The following is a 23782-nucleotide window of genomic DNA, read 5'->3' on the forward strand; positions in this document are numbered from 1 at the left end:
ACATAGAGTTCTTTAGTTTTTCTCTAAGATATACAAACAATTTACTGTTCCATTGTTTTCCTTCTTGTTGCTGATAACCATTTGTGCAGGAACCTACATCAGTTCTGGTATTAGAGCCAAATGGCGGAAGGCAGCAAACGGGCGGCTGCCGTGGAAAAAAGAAGCCTGGAAGCCCTTTGGGCTAAACACTCCGGTCTGGTTAAGCACACGGATGAACTTACGACGGACTTCCGCCGATTCTCCTAGGAAGAGCGCCGCGACCTGAGGGATATCCGCGCTCTGTTGGAGCGAAATCTCGAACGGAGAATCGGTCAGCCAGCAACCATACCGGCGATCCACAGGAGGTGTGGGGAGAGAAGGAACCCTCGGCATAATTTGCCAGGGGCGTACGCGTCCGATTCAGACGAGGGAATGGAGCAGTTCAGAGCTCTGGATTTATCAGATTCAGATGGAGAAATGACAATTAATCGCCGGTGGAGTCCAAGGGAACCAGATCGACATAACAATGAGTTCAAAGTCAAAATGAACATTCCCTTTTTTGATGGCAAACTACACATAGAGGATTATTTGGATTGGGAATAGGAGGTGGAGACATTCTTTGAGTACATGGAGGTAGAACCAGAAAAACAGGTAAAATATGTGGCATGTAGACTCAAAGGGGGAGCTAGTGCGTGGTGGCTGCAGTTGTTACAATCCAGGCGCCGGGATGGTAGAGGGCCGGTACGTAGTTGGTTCCGGATGAAGCAGTTACTACGAGGACACTTCCTATCTACAGATTACGAACAGATGCTTTATATGCAGTATCAGCACTGTATTCAAGGAAATAGCTCCATCAACGATTATACAGAAGAATTTTATAGGTTGAGTGCCAGGAATAACCTGAATGAATTAGAAAACCAGTTGGTGGCTCGTTATGTTGGAGGATTGAAGGATGCAATATAGGACAAGCTTGAACTAAACATGGTGTGGTCTCTGTCACAGGTAGTGAATTATGCATTAAAGGTGGAGATGCAACAATCAAGGCATAGGAGGAACAGTCAAAGCCGACGGACTGCAGAGCCCGTAAGTGACATGCATCGAATGATTCATTTTAAGTCTACTTCCTTAAACATACAGCCACCCGCTCATCCTGTGAATCCCGCGCCACCGATGGCACCTAGTAAAACTGAAGAAGTAAGAGCAAAATATAAATTCAAGGGACCGGCCAAAGACAATCCTTACGTCAAACCTTCCACAATCAAATGCTTTAGGTGCTTCCAACAAGGGCATAAATCAAACGAATGCCCATCTAGGGGCCAGCTGCAGCTGTTGGAAATGAAAAATGAAGATGGGGTGGAAGAGACAGAAGACATGCATGAAGATCCGATCGAAGAAGTGGAAGGAGATAACGGTGATCCCCTCGTGTGCGTGTTGCAAAAGCTCCTATTAGCCCCTAGACAACCAAGTAACTCACAGAGGAATGCACTCTTCAAGGCCAAGTGCACTATTAACGGTAAGGTTTGTAACCTCCTGATTGATAGCGGGTGTACAAAGAATGTGATTTCAAAGGCAATTGTTCAAACACTCCAGCTCAAAACAACGAAGAGTTCCAATCCATACAAAATCAATTGGGTGAAAAAAGAAATGGAAATGTCAGTTACAGACATGTGCAGAGTTTCATTCTCTATTGGCAAACACTATGCAAGTGAAGTTATGTGTGACGTAATAGATATGGATGTATGTCATATCATTTTGGGGCGTCCATGGCAATTTGACGTGGGCATATATGTGATACGTCATCAAAAAATTATCTTGATCGAGCACGAATCTTGATACAAAATCAAGTTGGAAACTTCCAAAATTAAAATTGGGACCATCCGAACTCCGATTTTAGCAAACCTATAGTTGAATCGAACGACTCAAAAATATGAACCCAACGACACCAAATTCGGCTCAATCTGAGCCCAAATGAGTCCAATTCAAGGACCTGAAGCGCTGTTGGAAGGTTCGAACCACAATTTGGGTTACCAAACAGTTTCCAAACATGACGTTCTTATAGTCGAATCGAGCGGCTCTACGAGACGAATCCAACAAGCTCAAGATCACTGAATTCCAACATCACTAAGACATTCAAATGTCCATCAAATAGCCCACGATCAAGGGATTCAACATTGTCCGTCCATCCAACCACTCTCCATTTGCCCTTGATCTCTTACTTATTTACGGGTCATGCCACTCCAGAAATTTATAAACAGACCCCTCATTTCTTTTGAGAGGGGATCAAAGCAAGAAGAAGATAAGGAAGAGATGGAAGAAGCTCCTCCTCGACCACCACCAGAGCTTCGCATGACCACCACTTGAGGCCATCACCTTCGCCGGATCACTACTTGAGGCCCTCGCCTTAGCTGGACCACCACTTGAGGCTCTCACCTTTGCCGGACCACCACTTGAGGCCCTCACCTCCGTTGGACCACCGCCTGACGTCGTTGCTTCGCCGGACCACCACTCTAGGCCCTCACCTCCGCCGGCCCACCGCCTGACGTCGTTGCTCCGCAGACCACCACTTGAGGCCATGTGCTCCACCAGTCCACCACTTGAGGCTCTGTGCTCCACTAGGCGACCACCTAAGGCCCAAACTTCTGCCAGACCACTGCCTGACGTCGTTGCTCCGTCAGACCACCACCTGAGGCCCGGACATCCGCCGGACCACCACCTAAGAGGCCCGAACTTCTACCAGACCACCATGTAAGGCCCGGACTTCCATCGGACCACCATCTGACGCCCGAACTTTTTCCAGACAACCACCAGAGGCCCAGACTTCTGTCAGACCATCACTTGAGGCTCGAACTTCTATCAGGACACCACATGATGCCCAGAGTTCTACCAGAGTACCGCCCTACTACAATGATCTTTTTGACCTCAATCTCCTGCATATTACGGTCCTTCCGACCTACATCGCCGAACAATGGTCTTTCAGACCCTAGTCTTTTTCCAACTATGGTTTTTCCAACCTATATCCCATCGACTATGGTCCTGCCGACCAAACAAACATGTCTATGTAACTCCCACCATGTAATGTGCTCTATATGATGCATGTTTGTGACATCATGCCAAGGCCTTCTCCTACGGAAGGGCCTCATTTGTAATCGACTGCAAATACTAGTGGATTCATTCATATTGGGCCAGGCCCCGTGGTTTTTTCCCCTATTCAAGGGTTTCCACGTAAAAACTTTGGTGTCTCTTATGAATGATATACCCTCTCTCTTATCCAATGCTTTAAAAACCAGACGGTCCGACCGGTTCAACCGTGAACCGGTCTAAAGGCCGGTTCGGTTCAACCTGAAAACCGGCTTAGCTTCAAACTGGCCGGTTTTGTCCAAAACCGCCAGCGAACCGGTCACGGTTCACTTGAACCGGCCGGTTCAAGATTTGTATTTTTTAATATTTAAATTTTACAATAACTTTATTTAAATATTAAAAAATATTTATAATTTATTGCAAATTTGAAATGCTTATTCAATTAAAAATTTCCAAACTAAGCATTTCATAAGTTTTATCTCTTGTACATGATGTACCACACCGTTTCTAGCTCCAAAGCAATATATAGTAAAAGCTTCACCAAGGAAAAGTCCTCTCAATTGATGTGCCGGACTAAAAAATCTAAAGCTCCTATGTGCTTTCTCTTCTTAACTTTTAAATTTTAAAACATACACTATTCCATTTTAAAATAAATATTTTAAATAATTTTATGATGAAAATCATGAAATAATATTTTTATTTTAATAATTAATATTAAATAAATTATATTCATCATTTGTTTTTTATTATACATAAATATTAATTAATTTATTTATTATTTATAATAAATGATTTAATTTAACCTCAATAATTTATAAATGTAAATATAATATGAATTAAAAATATAACAATTTTAAATATAAATTATATATAAATATATAACATAAATTAAGGATAATTTATATTAAACTTATTAATTCATTTGTAAGTTAATTTTGTTTAAATTGTAATATTAACATTTAAAGATTGAATTCATGCATTAAATTATAAAATTATATAAGATATTAGTAATAGTGCTAAGTTAATCTTATATGATTTTATATCATCTAAAATTTGTATTTATTACGTCATCCGTTCAACCCTCTCTACCGGTTCGTTGTCCTGTCCAGTTTCTTCACAACCTTGCTCTTCATCGTTTGTTGATCGATTCGTTCATACAACAGTTAGGACATTAAACTAATATATTCTCTGCCGGCCGTGAAATATTCCAGGACGCAGCATATGTAACCACTTTATTTCATGGAATAACATATCTAACATCTGAAAGATTAAATATTATATGTCTAATCACCTAAAAGCAACAATATGAGTGCATGTAAGAAATTTAAATTTTATAGGATGTATGAATGATAAAAATGAAAATAAAGGATGATATATTGAATATAAAGTGCATATGGGGTGGCAGACATATAATATAAATATTGTGAAATGTTAGATATTAAAAAATAACTGAAAAAGTGGGGTATATATTTTTTAACAAACTAGGACCAACCTCGATTTGAACGAGCTTACCTTCATGTTGACAATTGCGAAGGGCTTTATAGAATGAATATTAGGACTTGCACTTAAATTAGAAAAAAATTTAAAAAGAAGAGGGATTTATATACATATCACTTTATTTCATGCTATTTACAGGTCTAACATCTAAAATTTTAATATTATATTCCTATCACTTATATAAAATTTTAATATCAAATATATCACTCATATATTTTTACCACTCATACCATCTTATAACTTTAATATTTCATTACATGCACTCATATTTGTTTTATAAATAATGAGCATGTAAATTAAAGTTTTTGAAGTTAGATTTGTAAATCGCATGAAATAAAGGGGTATGTATGTAAATCCTCCTAAAAAGAATCATACACCTAATTCAAAATTATGTTTTAAGACAAAATACAAAAAAAAATTGCATTTTCTCATTTTTCTACAGAAAATGCAGCTTTTTATTGCATTTTTCATTCAAAGTCGATTTTTTATTACGTTTTATCTGCAAACGATTTTTTTTATTTAGTACTATTTTAAGGGGGAGAGAGGAACGGGAGAGAAAGATTAAATATTAAATTAAATATATCAATTTTTAATAATATTTTAAAGTATATTCAATATAAATTATGTTAATTTTTTTTAATATTTGAAATTAACTTTATTAAAATATAATTCAAAGGTTACTTAGAATTTTTAAAATTAAATAAAATTTGATTAAATATTTAAAATATAATTTTAAAGTATTTAAATTAAATGCTTAATTTCCCTCTCTCCGTCTCCTCCTTTCTATCTCTCCCGTCCCTCTATCCCCTTAAAACAGTATTAAAAAAAATGTCGTTTAACGCAATAAAAAATCGTGTTTTAATGAAAAATGCAATAAAAAATTGCGTTTTCTGTAGAAAAATGAGAAAATGCAATTTTTTTATGTTTTGTCTTAAAATGCAATTTTGAATTACGAGAAGTTATTACGTCCCGTCAAAAACCGAACGGTCCGAATGTATGCCTAGCAATACGGAGTGTCAAATACCAAGTTTTTGATGATGTGGCGCATGGTTATTGGCCTCTGAACGCGTTCGGTTGACCGGACGTAATAATTGCTCTTGAATTACGTGTATGATCCTATTTATTTATTTTTTTTTTATTTTTTGCTTTTACGATCCTTCTTCTAATTTAAGCGCTAATCAAGTTCCTTTTTAAAATTCCTCCATAATTTGTCCAATTTTTTCTCTACAGCAAATAATGCCAAAAAATTTATAACTATTTGTATTTTTTGTTGTCGTTCTAAGACATGTTTAATTTTGGAAGTTCCCAACTTGATTTTTTCTTGAGATTCGTGCCCGATCAAGATAACTTTTTAAGGATGTATCAACGATATAGTATGAACAATGAAGATTGATGAGGCACAAGGTGGGCTAAGACATAAAAGACATAAGGAGTGAGGCAAACTGGTGATGAATCAAATGGTATGAGGGAATGATGGGGAAGAGCAATAACAAGTCGAGCAAAGCGAGGGAGCTTGGGATGGAGTGAGGCGGCGAGCTGGTCAGTTGGAGCACAACAACAACGTAATGGAGCGAGAGAGGGAGAGCATCAGTAGGGGTCAAACAGAGCAAGGAAAGCAAAGCAATGATAAGGTAACAAAGTGAGGGAGGAATAACGATGACAAGCATGTTAGATGAAGCATGATGATAAAGTAATGAAGTACTGAGGGAGAGAGAGTGGGGCAGATCAGACAGATCGAGTGATGTAATAAGGTACGTAGAACATATTAGTGGATCGGGACATCCTATGTCCTAATTTGGTTACATCAATTGATAAATCATAAAACTTTTGTTGTTAAGCTTTACAACAAAATTTCTATAAATTTGTTGCTTGTAATATGAATGACATAATTTTCATCATTATTTTGCCATTCATTATTATGGCAAAATTTCATCACAATGATCCATAAATAATAATTTATTTTTTTTATAGTGGAAGGTGACATGCATAGAAGGGTTCAAATAAGACTATTATATATGTAGCTCGTTTAAAAATTTAGATTTTAATTTAGATTTTATCAAGTTTGGAGTTTCATTTCCTTAACTACCTTGTGAATATTTTATTTTAATTTTTTAATATTAGTGACTGCCATCTTAAATTCTTTCACGTATGATTTTCTAAAATAATGGCTACATAATTAAATCTAGATGTGAATTTTTATGATGCTTGAACTATTTTGCAGTTATATTATGATTCATCAAACTTACTCTTAGGTTAAAGCTTCCAACTTCTTAACAATTAACGTTGAATGTCAAAGAATTTTATGTGCTTGTTTTGAATGATGGGGCTCTTTGAAATACTTATAGGTGCTCTAATTGATTCTACACCTTTAGTCGCAGTTCTGAATCCTTTGACACGTTTTTGCCTTTTGTCACTTTTTTCTTTTGTGATAGATCTTCTTCTTTTTGTGAAGATGCCTTTCATAGTTTTTTTTTTACTTGTTTTTCACTATACTCTCTTTTATTCTATAAATATTTAATAAAGCCAAGGTCTTCATTTTTCGGGAAAAAAAAAAAGAAGATCACCACAATATGACTTTGCTTTTTATATGAGGTCGGCCAATCCAGAAAATATGTATCAAAAAATACGTAAAAAAAATTATGTATTAAAAAATACGCAGTAAAATAAGCAGTAAATACGCAACATCAGAACCTTACTCTGCGTTCCGATTGCGTACACAATAATTTCTAGAAAAATAGAGCTTGACGCCGCCAATCCCTATAACACAGAATTTTGCAATCCCACGTGAGTGTTGACGTTGTACTCTCGTAACTTTTGTCCACTTTTGAGTTGCATCTCCGAGTGTTTTTTGGGCTATAGATTTCATTGGCTGAGTCATTGCTGAAGTTGGAATTCTGGGAAGGACTGTTCTCAGAGGAAAGTTGGGAGGTGGAAGGAAAGGAGGAAGTGTTTAGAACCTTAGAAGGTGGTTGGACAATAGGAGAGGTCTTAGAAAGAGAAGTAGGTAGAGGGTCAGTGGTAGAAGAGGTGGGGATGACAGTCTGATCCTGCTGATCAGTTAAAAGATCAAATTTATTGTTAATAGGAAGGCTAGTTTGTTTAAAAGCCGAGAGAGATGGAGAAGTCTTAGAGGAAGGCTATTTGTGAGGATATTTGTGACATTCTCAACATGCAGCAAACCTCTAGGCCCATTAAATACTTAGGCCTTCCTATTCATCACAAGAAGCTCACCTTTGCTGATTTCCAGCCTCTTATCTTAAAAATCACAAAAGCTTTAGATGGGTGGAAGGCTAAAGCTCTCTCCTTTGGGGGTAGGATCCAGTTTTTAAGATACACCATTTTTAATACTATCGCCTACTGGATTAGAGGCTCTATTTTACCAAAGAAATGTTTCAAATCTTTGGATAGAATTTGCTCTCGGTTCCTTTATTCTCGTGACATTGCAGTTAAAAAGCTTCGTCTGATTGCCTGGAAAGACACCTGCATTCCGAAAATTAATGGAGGGCTTGGTCTACCCTCTTTAGATGCATTAAATTTTACTTTTTCTTGCTCTATCATCTGGAGGTTCATTAATGATAGCAATCTGCTATTCTGTTGCTGGCGTAACCTTTACACCTCTCTCTGGTTCCCTCATAACAAGGGCTGTTCTGTGTTCTGGACCAAAATTTCTGTAATAGCTGCTCAAATTAAACACTGTCTAAATTTTAGGATTTTGCCTGACTGTCACCATTCCCTCTTTTGGGACCCCTGGTGTCATGCTAAATCCATCTCTGAGTTGGATGTTGCTATTTTTGGCGGGAGCTGGCTGGACAACCTCAACAAAAATTCCGTGTCTGCCATTCTTTAGAATGGTAGCTGGAATTTGCCTAATAACTGGCCCTATGCTTTAACGACTATCATAAATTCTGTTCCAATCCGTGATGCTGTTACTGGTTGCCTTTGGTCATATTCTGAGAAGGTTACCAACAAAATTTTTGGGAAAGAATTTTATATGCATTACCCGGTGCTGGATTGGTATCATTTTGTTTGGCATAAGCATTCGGTTATCAGATATTCAGCTTTTGGTTGGCTGGCTGTTAAGAATGGGCTTAAAACGGCAAACATTTTGATTAGGCGTGGTATTACTGTTAATCCACTTTGTACCTTCTGCTTGGTGAGTAATGAATCTCATTCTCATCTGTTTTTTGAGTGTGACTTATCTTTTAAGATTCTCTGTGCATTAATTCCCCAAGCGCATTCTTTACTTCTTCGTCTGAACATATACCAAGTGTTTCATTTTCTGGACGACATTGCGGACTCGTCTGAATTTCTGAACTTCTACTGCATGTTAGTAAATACTGCTATTTACTATATTTGGCGGGCTCGTAATGACAGATTTTTTGGCAATAAAATTGATTGTCACACTACTGTGGTTAGAAAGATTAAATATGCTGTTCAGGCTAAATTGGGGAGATGGAAAAATGGTAGCAATTTACTGCATCTATTGGGGTAATTGGTGTTTTTGTGCTACCCCCTGCGGTTGGCATTCGGCTGGTGTTATTATCTGGAACTGTTTCAATTTTATTGGTTGTTGGTGCTGCTTATGGTTCTGGTTGAATTCTGATGAGTACAACTGCTGGTGGGCTATTCTATGGTGGCCCTCTCGGTGTTCAAGCTACAAAGGTTTTTGGTTATTTCAGACAATTTTGCAGGACGATGATGACCGCTGCAGCCCTTCCCCTTGGAGGGTCTTTATGGCAACCAGGGGTATTTTTTTGGATCAATGCGATGACCGAGTCCCTCGTTTTTGTCGCTGCAGCAAATGCCTGAGTCCTGATCAAATTTTGTATACCACTTTTTGTTGATTTCATTGGTTTATTGTTATTGGTGGTATAGGTTTTTCTTTTACAGTTATTATATTTTTGTTTTGGCCTCCTTCCTTTTTTTGGGATAGGCCTCTTTTTCTTGTAATTTCTCTTTATTAATAGAAGGGCTGAGTCCCCAAATTCTCCCAAAAAAAAAAGAGTTGCATCTAATTAAAGTAGGAATATTATGGAGTAATGCAGTACAAATCTATAAAAAAAAAATTATTATTATTATTATTTTTGGACAATTAGATAAATTTAGATAGATTCATACACATATTACATACACAAAATATATATCTTGATCGGACATGAATCTCGAGGCAAAAATCAAGTTGGAAATTTCAAAAGTTAAATCTGGGACCATCCGAACTCCGATTTAAGCAAACTTATAGTCAAACTTAGCGTCATGGAAATTAATACGAACCCAACGACACCAAATTCAACTCGATCAGAGCACAAATTGGTCCAAATCGAAGACTCGAAGCACATTTGGAAGGTTCAAACCACAATTTGGATTAACAAATGGATTTCAAACATGCATGCTTATAGTCGAATCGAGCAGATTGACGAGACGAATCCAACGAGCACAAGATCGCCGAATTTCAATATCATTAAGACCTTTAAATATCTGACAAATGGTCCACAATCAAGGGATTCAATATCAGCCATCCATCCAAACCACTCCACATTTACTCTTGATCCTTCTCCTATTTACGAGTCATGCTACTCTCAGAAAATTATAAATAGCTCATCATTTCTCTTAAGAGGAGACCCAAGCAAGAAGGAAGAAGAGAAGGAAGGAAGAAGGAAGAAGCACCTCGTCGACCACCGCTGAACTTTCAATTGATGCCAGAGTTTCGCCCGATCTCTAAGTCACATCCACTCGTCGCCAGATTTCTACCCGACTGCAGACTTCCGCCCGTTGTCGGATTTTCACCGGACATCTATCTGATGTTGGATTTATGTTTATTGCTGGACTTCTATCCGATGCCATCCTTTTGACCTCCGTTGTCAGACAACGGTCCTTCCAACCTTCGTCGTCCGCTGACTACGATTTCTTTGACTTACGTCGCCCACCGACTACATTCCTTCAGACCTCCGTTGCCCACCAGCTACAATCCTTCTGACTTACGTTGCCCATCGACTACAGTCCTTTCGACCACCATCACCTGCCGACTACGATCCTTCTGACTTATGTTGCTCACCGACTGTAGTCCTTTCAACCTCCGTTGCCCACCGACTACGGTCCTTTTGACTTACGTCGCCCACTGACTATAGTCTTTATGACATCTGTCGTCAGACAGCGGTTTCCGACCTCCTTCGCCCGCCGAATACGGTCCTTCCGACTTACGTCACCCATCAACTACGGTCCTTCCAACCAAACAAACACATCAACATTGACTCTTTGTATTCACATTATGTACTTCATATAATGTACATCTAGCTAAGGCCTTCCCCCTAAGGAAGTGTTTCATTTGTAATCGATTGCAAATAATAATGTATTCATTCAAACTGAGCTAGGCCCCGTGATTTTTTCTCCCTTTTCAGGGGTTTTTCACATAAAAATATTGGTGTCTCATAAATGCTACACACACTCTCTTATGTGATTGCATGCCGGATATTTTGTATAATGCTAAAACGCTAAACTTTTTATTTCTCTACCGCCACGAATACTCTATGACGCTATATATATATATTAGACTTTGTTTGGGGCGGCTTTCTTAATGCGTTCTAGTACCAAAAATTCTATTTTAAAAAATTTTTATACTAAAAAAGTAATTTGGAAAGCAGTAAAAAAGTGTTTCCAAACGAAATCTTATTGGCTCAAATGTCTAAAAAAAATATTTTATGTAACGATGTAATTACACTTTTTTAAATATAAATATGCCCAATATAATTCTTTTAGAGAACATAGTTGGATTCTTATTTGGAATTTTTAGTCGGCTTGATGGCAAAATTAGAGGAAGAAGTCAAACATGAATGTTAGTCATATCAAATCCTTCATATGAATGCTTGCATTGTAAAGAGAAAACCGGACTCTTTTTTGTGCTGGGAAAATAGGATTATGAAATATATACTCTTATATATATAATAAAAAAAAATTATTGAAATTTTGACAACTGTATTTATTGAAGATGGACAAAATAATTAAATTATCTACTTTCCAAAAAAAAGATTTCAGCCCGGGCAATTGCCCATCCTAAACTCTTCCTGATTCAACCCCTAATTGTAGCGAATTATCACAAAAACTCAATGGTCTAACTATGCTTTTATAGGTCAAAATAAAAAATTTAGCTGATGAAAATATTTGAACGAGTAGCTCATCATTGTTTATAAATAAAAATAAATTTAATCAATATAATTATATAAGTAGGTTAATAATTATTTGTCAGAGCGCACACTACAATATGCAAATAAAAAAATTTTGATCATATATTCCAAAATATTTATAATTCTTAATTTTATGAGTATATTAGATATATAAAAATATTTTTTTAACCAATCAAATATAATTGAGTTGGCTCATATCCATGTTAGATTACTTAGATTCGTGAATTCAATTAAAAAAAAAAAACCTTATTTAAATCAGCCAGATAACATAGAAACTAATGAGCCAAAAAAATAAATAAAAGTTTATAAAAAAAAGTTAGACAATATAGCCCTAATGCATCTATATATTAAATAATAGAAAAAAACTAATGCCAGGATATTTTAATTAAAATTTTCATAATAATAAACTAAAGTTAATATAGATGTTTTAAATATCATGATTATTTTTATCAGCAATTTTTGAATATTTTTTTAAATACCATATTTAAACAGATGAAACAAATAATAAAAAAAATTATTAGAATATCCTAGATAAAAAAATGATCAATTTATATTTTAAAATTTTAATATTTATTTTTGGATGAATACAACATCAACAATAACAACATCAAGTTTTTATCTTACTACATGAGATCAGCTACATTAATCTTTTTTTTTTTCATTGTGTCCTATTAAAAGTAAAATTCTCGTTTAAATCAAAGATTATTTTTAGATAAATATAATAGATAAATAATATGTATTTTATTTATTTTAAAATAAATTTAATGATTTTAAAAATTTTGGTTTGATATCTGGCACAATTTTTTCTCCAAAAAAAGCTAAAAAAATTAGAGATCGAGCGCAACTACAACCAACTGTGTTCCGTCTCCGCCTCCTCTTTCCGCCATGTTTAGCCAATTGGCCGATGGCCTCGCCGACGGCCTCTACTCCTCTACTATTTTTAGCTATTGCCTCGCAATCTAGCGATCGGCAGCTCTCTTCTCCGTGACCGTTGCAACCGCCCTTTATACCGACTCTTTCCTCCTTTTTCTAACCCCTACCATTTATCTTGCATTTCCTTATTCCTTCACCGCCACTCTCTCATCGCAGCGAGGCGGCCATTCTGGCTACCGCCGGCTCGGCGATGCTGAGCAATAGAAGAACCATGAACAGGGGGATGGAACAGCATAAACTATTGCTGCAACACCCGTCGCCGCCGCATTCCTCCTCTGAAAGTGAAACAGAGGATGAGAAAGTCATGACGAACCTCCCTACGCCTTCAACGTTGGCCAGAAGAGTGGAAAAGAAGGTTCTGTCAAAGCAGCTTTCGATGAGAGATATGATGAGGGAGGAGAAATGGGAGAGGAAAAAGAGGCTGATGTATTTGCGGAGTCTCAGCGATGAATTGGTGGAGGAGAGTGAGAGAGACGAGGATGGGAAGGAGGTGACAGTGAAGGAGAGGAGGGAGAGGGTCAGGAGCTTGACGGATGAGGACTTGGATGAGTTGAAGGGCTCCTTAGATCTCGGCTTTGGCTTCAGTGAGGAGAACGGAGGGAAGGAATTGTGCAAGACGCTGCCGGCGCTGAAACTGTACTTTGCTATTAATAGGCAGCTGTCTGACCCGAAGCTGAGCCAGACACCGAGTCCCGCATCGACGCCGACGACAACCACGGCGACTTCATCGTCGGCAACGCTTAACGGGACACCCAGCCCGAGAACTCCGCATGCGCAGCCGCAACTGGATCAGCAGGGACGCCCTATAAGTTCTGATGATGATACTTGGAGGGTCATGAAACCGGGTAAGTAGGGAGTTTGAAATGTCACTCTCGTTATACGAAAAATTTTTTATCAGAATATTTTGATTTCATTTTAAATACAGAATTCACAGTGAATCAAATGAGCAATAACATTAAAAACAAATAACTTTATTAAAAGTTTTTTTTAACCATTTTTTGTCACTAAAGTAATAAAATTGTTCCAAATAAATCTAAATTAATCTAATTTATTTGAAGTTAATCTGCATTTTTTCTTTGATTTGTTTACTAATTACATGGGTTCACAGGGGACAGCCCGGAACGCGTGAAGGCAAGGATCAGGCAATGGGCACAAATCGTGGCTTGCTCTGTGAAGCACATGCGCTAGTTGGTGCACCCGCGACTTGATAATAAAAATCTAAGGAAAAAAAAAAAACTTTCCTAATTGCTTATTCCCGTATTTGTCGATCTCCCTATTTCCTTTTTATATTTCTTCTTTTCTTTTGTCTGTTTGTCCTTGATGTTTGTCTTGTGTGTCTTCCCGTTGTGCTTTCTCTGGCTTTATTTATCCCTTCAGCTTTGTCGTCGTCGTTCTCTTCGAATCAAAGATGACAGAGCGGAAAAAGGTGAAGAACTTTTTCTTCACGCAGTCTCTCGCATTCATGCAATTGTGCGCTTGGTTGGCAAAAGAGAGATCTACTAATAGGAGATGATTGCGGATAAATGTAAATCAGCGCTCCTATATGTCATAGCAATCTCTCCAAATTTAAGCTCTCGTCAGGTTTTGCATCAGAAGGTTAAGATATTTGAGCACAATTGGAAGCTATTTGTTCTGAAATATAAAGCAATGCAGTCTTATTGTAAGAAAAAGTATGTGCATGAATTTCTATTTGAATGCTTACTGATTGTACAGGATAATGTTATTATATAAATGTGGTATTGTATTGAAGAACTGCATTTCAATTTTGATCATGGCTGACTTCAAATTTATCTGTGGGCAATACACAGATCTCATCAGGAATATAAATATATAAGTCGGGTATCTGTCTTATCAAATCAGACTCGTTTAACCTTTAATTAGCTTGAACTCTAGCTCGAGCACGAATCGAGCTCGGTTAATGGACTCAAGCTTGACTCGTTTAGAAAATATCAAGCTCGAGTTCATTTGGAAAGCGCGAGCACGAGTCATTTATTTGGCTTGATTCTTTAATTGTAAACGAAAACTTTCATTTTTTATAATTTTTATTTCTAACACTTAATTAAAATTTATTTTCAATTATGATAAATAACTTAACTAGTCATAAAATGTACACAACTTTAACTTTTTATTTCTTTAAGAAAATTTTAAGCTGCAGAAGAAATCAATATAAAGTAAGCAATCATCTTCCTTAAAATTTTCCTTTAAAATTTTGATCAATATCAAATACAATTTTTGTGCAGTTAAGCACAATAAAAATTTGATTAATATCAAAATAGAGCATGTGTATATCAATGCTAAACCAAATTAATTAAATATCATCACATCATTAAAAAAAATAATTATAATTATACAACCCATTAAGAAGTTTCATAATATAACAAAAATAAAAACTCAACAAAAGATACAACTATTCATTTCTTGTCTTTCTAATATTTCATATTTTTCGACCCTTCCGTCTTTCGTACAAATTAATATGTTACGAATCTGAAAATTAAGATGAAAGATAAAAATTAAATTTTCTCAATGTATTGCATTACATTAAAATTAGAAAAAAAAAAAAAGTAAAAACTCATTTTTTGCTAGCATGAAGCAGCAAAATTCTTGCTACATCTACATGTAAGAAAAAGTATGCATGCTATGGGATAATATCAGCAAAGATAAATCTGTAACCACCAATGTTAGCTTTAAATATGTTCCAATTGTTTACCTGCACTACTCTTGTATTACAAGGCTAGAAGATCTAACATTATCAACAATAAAAGCTTCGTTTGGGATAGTTTTCTTTCTGCTTCTTAAACGATTTTCTAGTAAAGAAAAGCTTTTTTAAGAAGCCAAAAAAAAACAAAAAACCGCCCCAAACGAAGTCAAAATGTTAATCGAAAACAACTGTTTAGAACTACACATGAAATTGGCTTAGTAGACATCGATGATATTAGCAAACAAAGAACAGAAAAATCAACATGATATGAAAACAATTGTTTAGAATAAAAGAGGCTAGAGAAATCACAGTTTCAAGGGGAAAAAAAAAACATATTTGTTGCCTTCTTCACTCTCTGGTTGATTTTTTTGGTGATTTGTTTAAGTTTTTTGTTGGTCGTGGATGTGCTGGTATGATGTGCTTGGGGCTCGTTTCTTCATTGTCATAGCTCATGGCAACCTTTGGTGTTGGTCTCTTGCTCAGTTGGTTTGGCTGGTAGGCTGGCTTGATTTCTTCGCGCATTTCTTCACCAAATTGGAGGGTCTGTGCTTGGCTTCGGGGAAGCTAGGAGCCTCGGCCAATTACTGAGCCTTCAAAAATAGTTCTTATTTTTTATTTCTTTTTATGTTTTGTCATTAGCTATTTTTGGTTTAATATATTTTTAATTTTGTTTAATATATAGGCAAAGAAATCTCGACCTCTTCATCTTCATCTTCTCCCTATAAAATACAGGAAAATTTCAAATTTATATGTTGATGTTTGATATTCAGATATATGAGTTCAATGACAAAAAATAAAATTCGTTATGATATATAGTTAGTTAAAAATAATGATAGAACATTTACAACTACTACCATTCATGTAAACTTTGTATATATTTACAAGTTATGTGTTGTTTTCTAGCCATATACCAAAATAAAGCAGCGTACGACAGAATGAAGAAAATGATAGTCATGAAGACACAAAAATAGGGAAATATAGAGAATAGGATGCGAAAAAAATGGCTGGACTTTTGGTTTAATTTCCATGAAAGATTACCTTAAATCCTGGTTTGAGGAAAAAAAAAAATTGGACTATTATCCAAATGAGAGGGATAGTGTCTGGAGGTACCACTTACAAAAAGGAACATGACAACCGTGTGATGATTAATTCCCACACACACAAAATGAAAATAAATTACGTTGATTTAATCATAATTCATACATGATTTGATGATGATAAAGTTTGGTTAGAACATAGTATTACCAAGCAGGATGCAATTTATTTTTTATTTTGTTATTTGTATAGTCCTAAAATTAGAGATTAAGGCTTCGTTTGGGACGGCTTTTTTACTGCTTTCTAAAACTCCGTTTTAGTACAAATTTTTTTATTTTTGTACTAAAACGACTCCGTTTTAGAAAACAATGAAAAAACTGTCCCAAACGAAGCCTAAGTTAGTGGTGATAATTTCAATACAAAAGATTTTGAAAATTGGAAGAAAAAAAAAATTGATTTTAGATTTATGTTCTCAATATTAATAATGCTCATAACATTGCTAGATAAAAATATGAAGATACAATGAATAAAAAAATATTAGATTTTCTAATCGAAGCTTCAAAGATTATCGTACAAGATTAAATACATATGTTGATTGTGTACGCATCAACTCCAATTAGAATTATTTATAGTTGCAAAAAATAATGTTCGAGTTTTTTCATTGGTTAATATAGTTGCTAGAAGAGATATATTAATAGAAAATTATTATAACAAAATTAATGATTAACTAAAAAGTGCGGGAGTTGTCAAAAGTAGAGGTTTGAACACTACTAAAATTAGTAGTGAAAGTGGAACTAAGCGTGTCAATATTTGACACGACACGAAAATCCGATCCGGATCAGACCTGGAAAATCCGGGTTGGACCCGACCCGTTTGAAAAACGGGTCGGGTTTGGGTTCGCAGATTCGATCAAAAACGGGTAGAGTTCGGGTTGACCCGGCGGGTTATACCCGGGTCGGGTTATATGAAAAAAAATCTTAGCTCCGCCCTCGATTGTGCCTTTGCCAGAGGTTGAGGTAGAGACAAGACAAAATTACTAGAATTACATTAAAAAATAAATACATAAATTGCATAATATGGCCTAATAAAATTTTACCATAAAAAGAAAACATGATAATAACATTTCTTTAATTATATGAGATATGTATAAAAATTTTCAAATATAAAATGGGCGGACATGTTGCCACTAATTAGTTTAGTCCGATCTGATTAACTCGTGAGATCAACATGATTTTGTCAGTTATATTGACTCGAGCTAAGCATAAGCTATTTAGGGTATACAATCTTCACCTCCTACCCAAAAATTTGTCAAGATCTCCTTACATAATTTTTGTTCCTCCATATTATTTTTATGGAATGTAAGCCCTGTAGATGGAACTTTTATTAGGTCAGGACACCTGACGTAGCTCTACATCTGGATACCAATAAAATGTTATCACGTGCTCTTACTCTTTGCCGCGCGGCCCAACGACCCGAATCGGACCGGAACCCGGTATTGCTAGGTATTGCTCGGTATTGCTAGGTATTGCTTGGCAATAACGAGAAATATCACTCTTTCAAGACCAATACCGAGCAATACCTACCAATACCGAGAAATACCTAGCAAAACCGGGGTATTGCTCGTTATTTGCCTTGACATAATGATATTTCTCGCTAACAAGCAATACCGAGCAATACCTAGCAATACCTTGGTCTGCACAAATCAGCTAATACATAGCAATACCGGGTTCCGGTCCAGGCCGGGTCGTCGGGCCGCGCGATAAAGAGTAAGAGCATGTGGCGACATTTTATTGGCGTCCGGATGTAGAGCTACGTCAGGTGTCCTAACCTAATAAAAGGTCCTGTAGATGAGATGCATAAAATAATACAATCATGATTTCAGGTGCTTACCATTTTCTGCACATAGATAAAGAATATACGAAGTGATCAATGGTTAGGAAGGAAGGAACTCAGTTCTTTTTCAAGTTGGGATCTGTAGCTGCTCTAATTTTTTTTCCCAAGTTATTTCTTTTGGGCACCCTCTCACAAAAACAAGCTAAACAAGGCCTTCAATGAAAACAATTTCAAGCCAATTGATGTTATCTTTAAAGGATGTACTAGACAGCCTTACACCAACATGCAGCTTAAAAAGAGACAAATCGAAATGCCTATTAAAATAAGGCCATGATTGCACCAAAGTAATTGATATTTACTAGGAATGTAGTTTGCCAATCATTTATGTGACAATCACACAGTAAAAGTAGAGGAAATGAATTACAAGGATGGAGCACAAAAGGGTCCCTTCCTCCCTCATTTTTCAATGATTAATTTGGTAAGTCGATGGCCAATTGCGGCAAAAGGAAAACTAGTAAACCGACCTGATTTTTTAAACGGGTCAGTTTGTTGGACCCGAATCCCACCCGTTTGACAAACGGATTGACCCTAATCCGGAATATTTGGGTCGGGTTCAAGTCGAATTTTCGGGTCGTGTCAAATATGAACTCCCCTAATTATATTTAAACATTTGGTCATTTGATGTCGCCCTTCATTCTATTTTGTTGACTTCAGAAGAACTCTGGCTTGAGTTCCTTATGTTGTACAGAGGTATCATCTGGCATGTGGTATATGTAGATGTCAATAAATCAAATGTTAGATAGATTTATCAATCTGGCAGGATTGTCATTTATTTTCTTTTCTATTGAGAAAGGATTGAGTTTAAAGGTTTTAATTAAGAGTGCTGAGTTTATTCTTTAAAAACACAAATCCTAAATGGCTGCAACTTCCATTGGGTCTACTTAGATGCGATTTAAGATATGTTGGGAAGTAAACCACATAATGAAACATCCATGGAAAAAAAAAACCAACAAAACTGAACACCAAGAAATTTAAAATTGGGAAAAAGAACTACGGAGCTGCATCACTCGAAGAAATTCACTATGAAAATGGGAGAAATAGTAAAGGTCTTTATTCTCTCACTCTCTCCTTGTCTCCCTTTTCTTATCTTTTCATTTTGCACACATAATAGACAAAGGAACACTTTACAATTTAACAAAAGACACAACCCTTCAAATAAAATAAGAAAAAGAGGGATAAAAAACTGCTCAACCCGAATAGCAACAATGTGATCATGCTGGGATTTGGAGCGTTGCAGCGCTCCACTCTGTACCTCTAGCCCGAGTCACAATGCCAACTCCAAAGTATCGCGACTCTATGCTTTCTGCCTCCAAGTCAAGCTCTCTAATGTTTAGTGTTGGTGCGTTGCATCCTACGATGATGTAGCTCTCTAATGAATATATAGCACCGCGCTATTGTACGATAAAACATTTCGCCAGCAAGGCCTCCGAACCTCAAGCAGAGGGGAGTGCTGCCCCCTCCAACCCCCTCGGCGAGCTGGACCGACATCTGGCAGAATTGACATTTAAGTTAACAGTACAACTAAATTAATCGACACAATCATATTTCACACAAAATTAATAAACTAATGATGAAATTAAAGAAACTAATGCTCACGATAGTGAATTCACCCTCGGACAAATTGAGTTATAGTTTCTGCTCACATAATATACATGAAATAAAACTGATTATCAGATATTCAAGGTGCTAAAAAAAATGTTAAATGCTAAAACATCATCAAAATATACCATTAGGTGCCCCAAGAAGGATTTGAGTATCTCATTCATACCTCAAATAAAGCTTCCATTCATAGAGGCCTGCACAAACTTCAAATGACGTTTAACATTCGTCTCCAAGGCAAAAGTGAATTTGATGGTACCCACAAAACATACCCAACTTAGATAATATGTCAGCACTCTCTAAGTAATAAGACATATTTGTTGCAGAAGATGAGGAGTAATCACCATAATGACTAAACAAGCAAGAAAATAAATGTAGCGAAAAACAAATGACATAAGGATTTAACGTGGAAAAATATAAAATTGGGAAAAAAAATGATTGAGCCACACCACATCAAGATACCCACTATGAAAATTGGGAGAAATAAGTACAAATCTCTCTTCTCTCTCACTCTATCCTTAATTCTCTTCTCACATGTATAATTTTATATGTCTACACAATCAAAATACAAGAGAAAGCCAACTAAAATAATCTCAAGGGACTCAACCCTTCATAAAACAAGAAAGAAAATCGTCCAGTTAATCTCGCAGCGTTGTCGCGTCAGTTTGGGGCGCTATGACACTCAAGCCTCTGTCTTGCACTGTTGTTGCGTCGTATTTATGCTGTTGTTGCACTTTGCTCTATGTTGTTCAACGTTAGGGCACTCAGGAACATATCATCGGGGTGTTGTACTGAAAAAAAAAAAAAAATCATGTGCAGAGCACCCGAACCCAAGCAAGGGGTAAACCCTCCGCACCCCCTAGCAAATACGACAAGCTTTGAGACCCGAGACTAACGAACAACCAAATTGATCAATATAATCAGTTTCCACACATAACAATATTCTCTTATAAAAACATTAAGAAATGATACATAGTTTACTATTATTTTATTTATGGTGCGATTGGCTATATAGCATTCTTCAACACAAATAAAGTTGTGAGAGTGCACAGACTAAGGTAGTACTGAATGAGTTGCTTGGAGAACATGTCATATATGATTTTTTGTGGAATGTGGTGTTCTTTTACACTCATATTGTATTGATGGAGATTTTGATAATAATGACTCCGATGTTACTTGATAGATCAATTTGGTGTTGTATAGGTACCAGTTGGGAAGGAAGTTTCATAGGACCGATGTCTGGAAATTGTTATAGCAAGGCACAAAAGAAGTCTGGCATAGGACATGAAGTTGTTGTATGTCCAGCTATAGCTTACACATAAATTGAAGAAGTCTCCTTGGGTGCATTAGGACTTTAGGAGCATGGGACTGGTGACCTCAAACATGGTTGAAAACTAAAGTATCCTTGGTAAAATTGGATTTAGGCTTCATTTGAGACAGCTTTCTTACTGTTTCTTAAAACAACATTGTAGTACAAAAATTTTGATTTTTGTACTACAAAGCTGCTTTAAGAAACAGAAAGAAAATAGTCTCAAACGAAGTAGTAGTTGAAGTTGGATATGTCAATGGATTGATCTTCTTACCCTTCTACTCAGAGGAATTGGCATTGGCTAGACATTCATATAAAGTTCCCATATCGAATTCCCATGGATGTCTTAAGTATTGGAACAAAAAAAAAATGTATAAGAATATTTTGGTTCAATTTATATGAGGATGAACCTCAAAATCTTTAAATTTATTTTGAGGTTGGTGTTGCATATAAAAAATATGTATTACATCAATACAAAAATAAATTTTACGCCTATCTTGATAGAAATTCAATCAATATATTCTTAAACAACATTTTTTCACTAGTATTCCGACTCATGTCAGAACTCAACTAATATTATACGAATGTAAATATTTGATGGCACATTTGAAAATCATATAGTTTGATCCTATATCAGTATTAAAGTCAAATTATTGAGAATTTGATAAAGATGAAAAATAAACATAAATGTTTTATTGTGTGCTTCAAGATTTGATTAATATTATTACAAATAGAGGAAGTTAAATATTAATTTTTAAAATAATAAAATTGTAATATTGTTATTTATGCAATTGTCTTAAACATATATACAAATTAGAGGTGTTAATTCGGGTCGACGGGTCGTATTCAGGTCGAATCCAAGTTAACCCGAATCTAAACAGGTTACAGGCCAACCCGTAATAATAATACTCCTCAACGGCGCAACCTTCTCATAAAATGCATCAAGCAATTAGTCGATCCATCTATTTAAGCTTACTCTATCTTGCATTAATTACCTTTTCCTGACTCTTTTTAAACATAAAAATACTTACAATTTTTCAGATTTGGAAATGCAATTCTCTAAGACATTGGCTTTGTTACTACTTTTAAAGCAGATTTTTAGTAAAAAAGTTAATTTTTGTAATAAAGAACCGAGTCGTTTTTAAAAATGCAAAAAGATTAATTATAGTGAATTCTGAAAATCTGTTCTTTGATATTTCTATAGTAATGGGTAGGTAAAACCATTACTGTACTGTAAGTCTGTAATACTCCAGATGAAATAATTCCTGTAGCTAAAGCTTGCTCGAATCTTAAAAATATATTTCTATCAAACTTAACAGTTTATAATTACACAAAACAAATGAAAATTAACTCATTATTAATTTTCTAATCTAAATTCAAACAGCAACAAGAAAAACAACTAAATGAGCCCTTAATAACATCACAAACCTTCCAAAAGATCACAACTTCCATTACAGGATCATCAAACTACGCCATGACATAGCTATTACAGTCTCAGTTAAAACACAACACGGTGGCCTTTAGCCCCCCGTCAAAAACACTACTCCAAAGTTACAAAAAACATGGGCATCTGAAGCCCATAAACCCATTCCACCCGCCATTCACGGAATGGGGAAAAAGCAGAGAGACCAACCATGCAGAACTGCAGATACGAAGCTTTCTTGAAGCAAGCCAACCAAGCCCAAAAAGAGGCGAAACCACCACTAAAGAAGTGAAGAGGCAGAGCGGCTTGGAATACTACATATTTATATATGTTTGTATGAGAGGGGTAAAGGAAATGGGAAGGTAGCTAGTCATCGCCGTGGATGTACCAGCACAATAGCATGGTGGCGCAGCGGCGGAGGATGTAGATCCTGGCCCTCTGCTCGCGCACCAGCGAAGCACAGCGGCGGGTGAAACCTCCACGGCCGGCGACGTTAATCTTATTCACCCTAGCCATGATGGCGGCCGCAGGCCCTGTAAGCAGATAATATCCTTCTGTATGACACTGCTTAGTTGGCGTTGTTAGGGGTGTAGGCTATTTATATAGAAGAAAACCGTAGATGTGTGAGGAGTAAGGGAAAATTATTAGGTCCGCACTCATTGGACACGGGACGTATCTCTTCGTGGGGAGTCCGGATCTAATAATTTTCCGAGGAGTAGAGGAGGAATATAGTCAGCATCGGGAGTTGAGGACTGCATGGAAAGGCGGAGAGGAGAAGCGGCCAGCTGGCTCGGAGGAATAGATTAATGGCGGAGGGGAAGAACATGGGCGTGGATTAGAATAAAAGGGAGGGTTAACTTTAAGAATGGAAATGTGTTCGTGCAGGACAAGGCATGGAGTGGACAGTGTGCCGGTGGGTGGAAGGAGTGTACTGTGCGTGGGTGGTCCATGTATGTAATTAAGCAATTATAAGAGCTGGGATGGGAGATCCATTGGCTTTTCTTGATCAAATTTGGGTTAATGAGCTGGACGGGTCTAGGAGGACAGTTTGACTTCGTGTGTCACATCATATTTTGCCTTAAATTTTTTTCAAATTTTAGAAGAAAAATATATTGAAATATATGTTTTGTGTCAAATTATTCAATTTTTATATGCACACT

At 36.4% G+C, this 23782-nt stretch overlaps 2 protein-coding genes across 2 annotated transcripts; one reads left to right on the forward strand and one right to left on the reverse strand.

Moving 5' to 3' along the window:
• Window positions 1-12855: 12855 nt before the first annotated feature.
• Window positions 12856-13853, forward strand: LOC110103589. Its single transcript, XM_020832372.2, has 2 exons — window positions 12856-13510; window positions 13774-13853. The coding sequence occupies exons 1-2, from the start codon at window positions 12856-12858 to the stop codon at window positions 13851-13853; spliced, it is 735 nt and encodes a 244-aa protein (XP_020688031.1).
• A 9016-nt stretch (window positions 13854-22869) lies between these two features.
• LOC110103597 lies at window positions 22870-23171 on the reverse strand. Its single transcript, XM_020832384.2, has one exon. The coding sequence runs from the start codon at window positions 23136-23138 to the stop codon at window positions 22989-22991; it is 150 nt and encodes a 49-aa protein (XP_020688043.1). The 5' UTR covers window positions 23139-23171; the 3' UTR covers window positions 22870-22988.
• Between the last annotated feature and the right edge of the window lie 611 nt (window positions 23172-23782).

Source organism: Dendrobium catenatum, unplaced genomic scaffold (genome assembly GCF_001605985.2).
Source record: "Dendrobium catenatum unplaced genomic scaffold, ASM160598v2 original_scaffold_254917, whole genome shotgun sequence".
Lineage (NCBI taxonomy): Eukaryota > Viridiplantae > Streptophyta > Magnoliopsida > Asparagales > Orchidaceae > Dendrobium > Dendrobium catenatum.

Excerpts from the sequence above, each read along its gene's own strand:
- LOC110103589 (XM_020832372.2), top strand. The coding sequence starts at position 12,856 with ATGCTGAGCAATAGAAGAACCATGAACAGGGGGATGGAACAGCATAAA. Across the intron at positions 13,511-13,773 it reads TTGGAGGGTCATGAAACCGG|GGGACAGCCCGGAACGCGTG; the intron begins GTAAGTAGGGAG and ends ATGGGTTCACAG.
- LOC110103597 (XM_020832384.2), bottom strand. The coding sequence starts at position 23,138 with ATGGCTAGGGTGAATAAGATTAACGTCGCCGGCCGTGGAGGTTTCACC.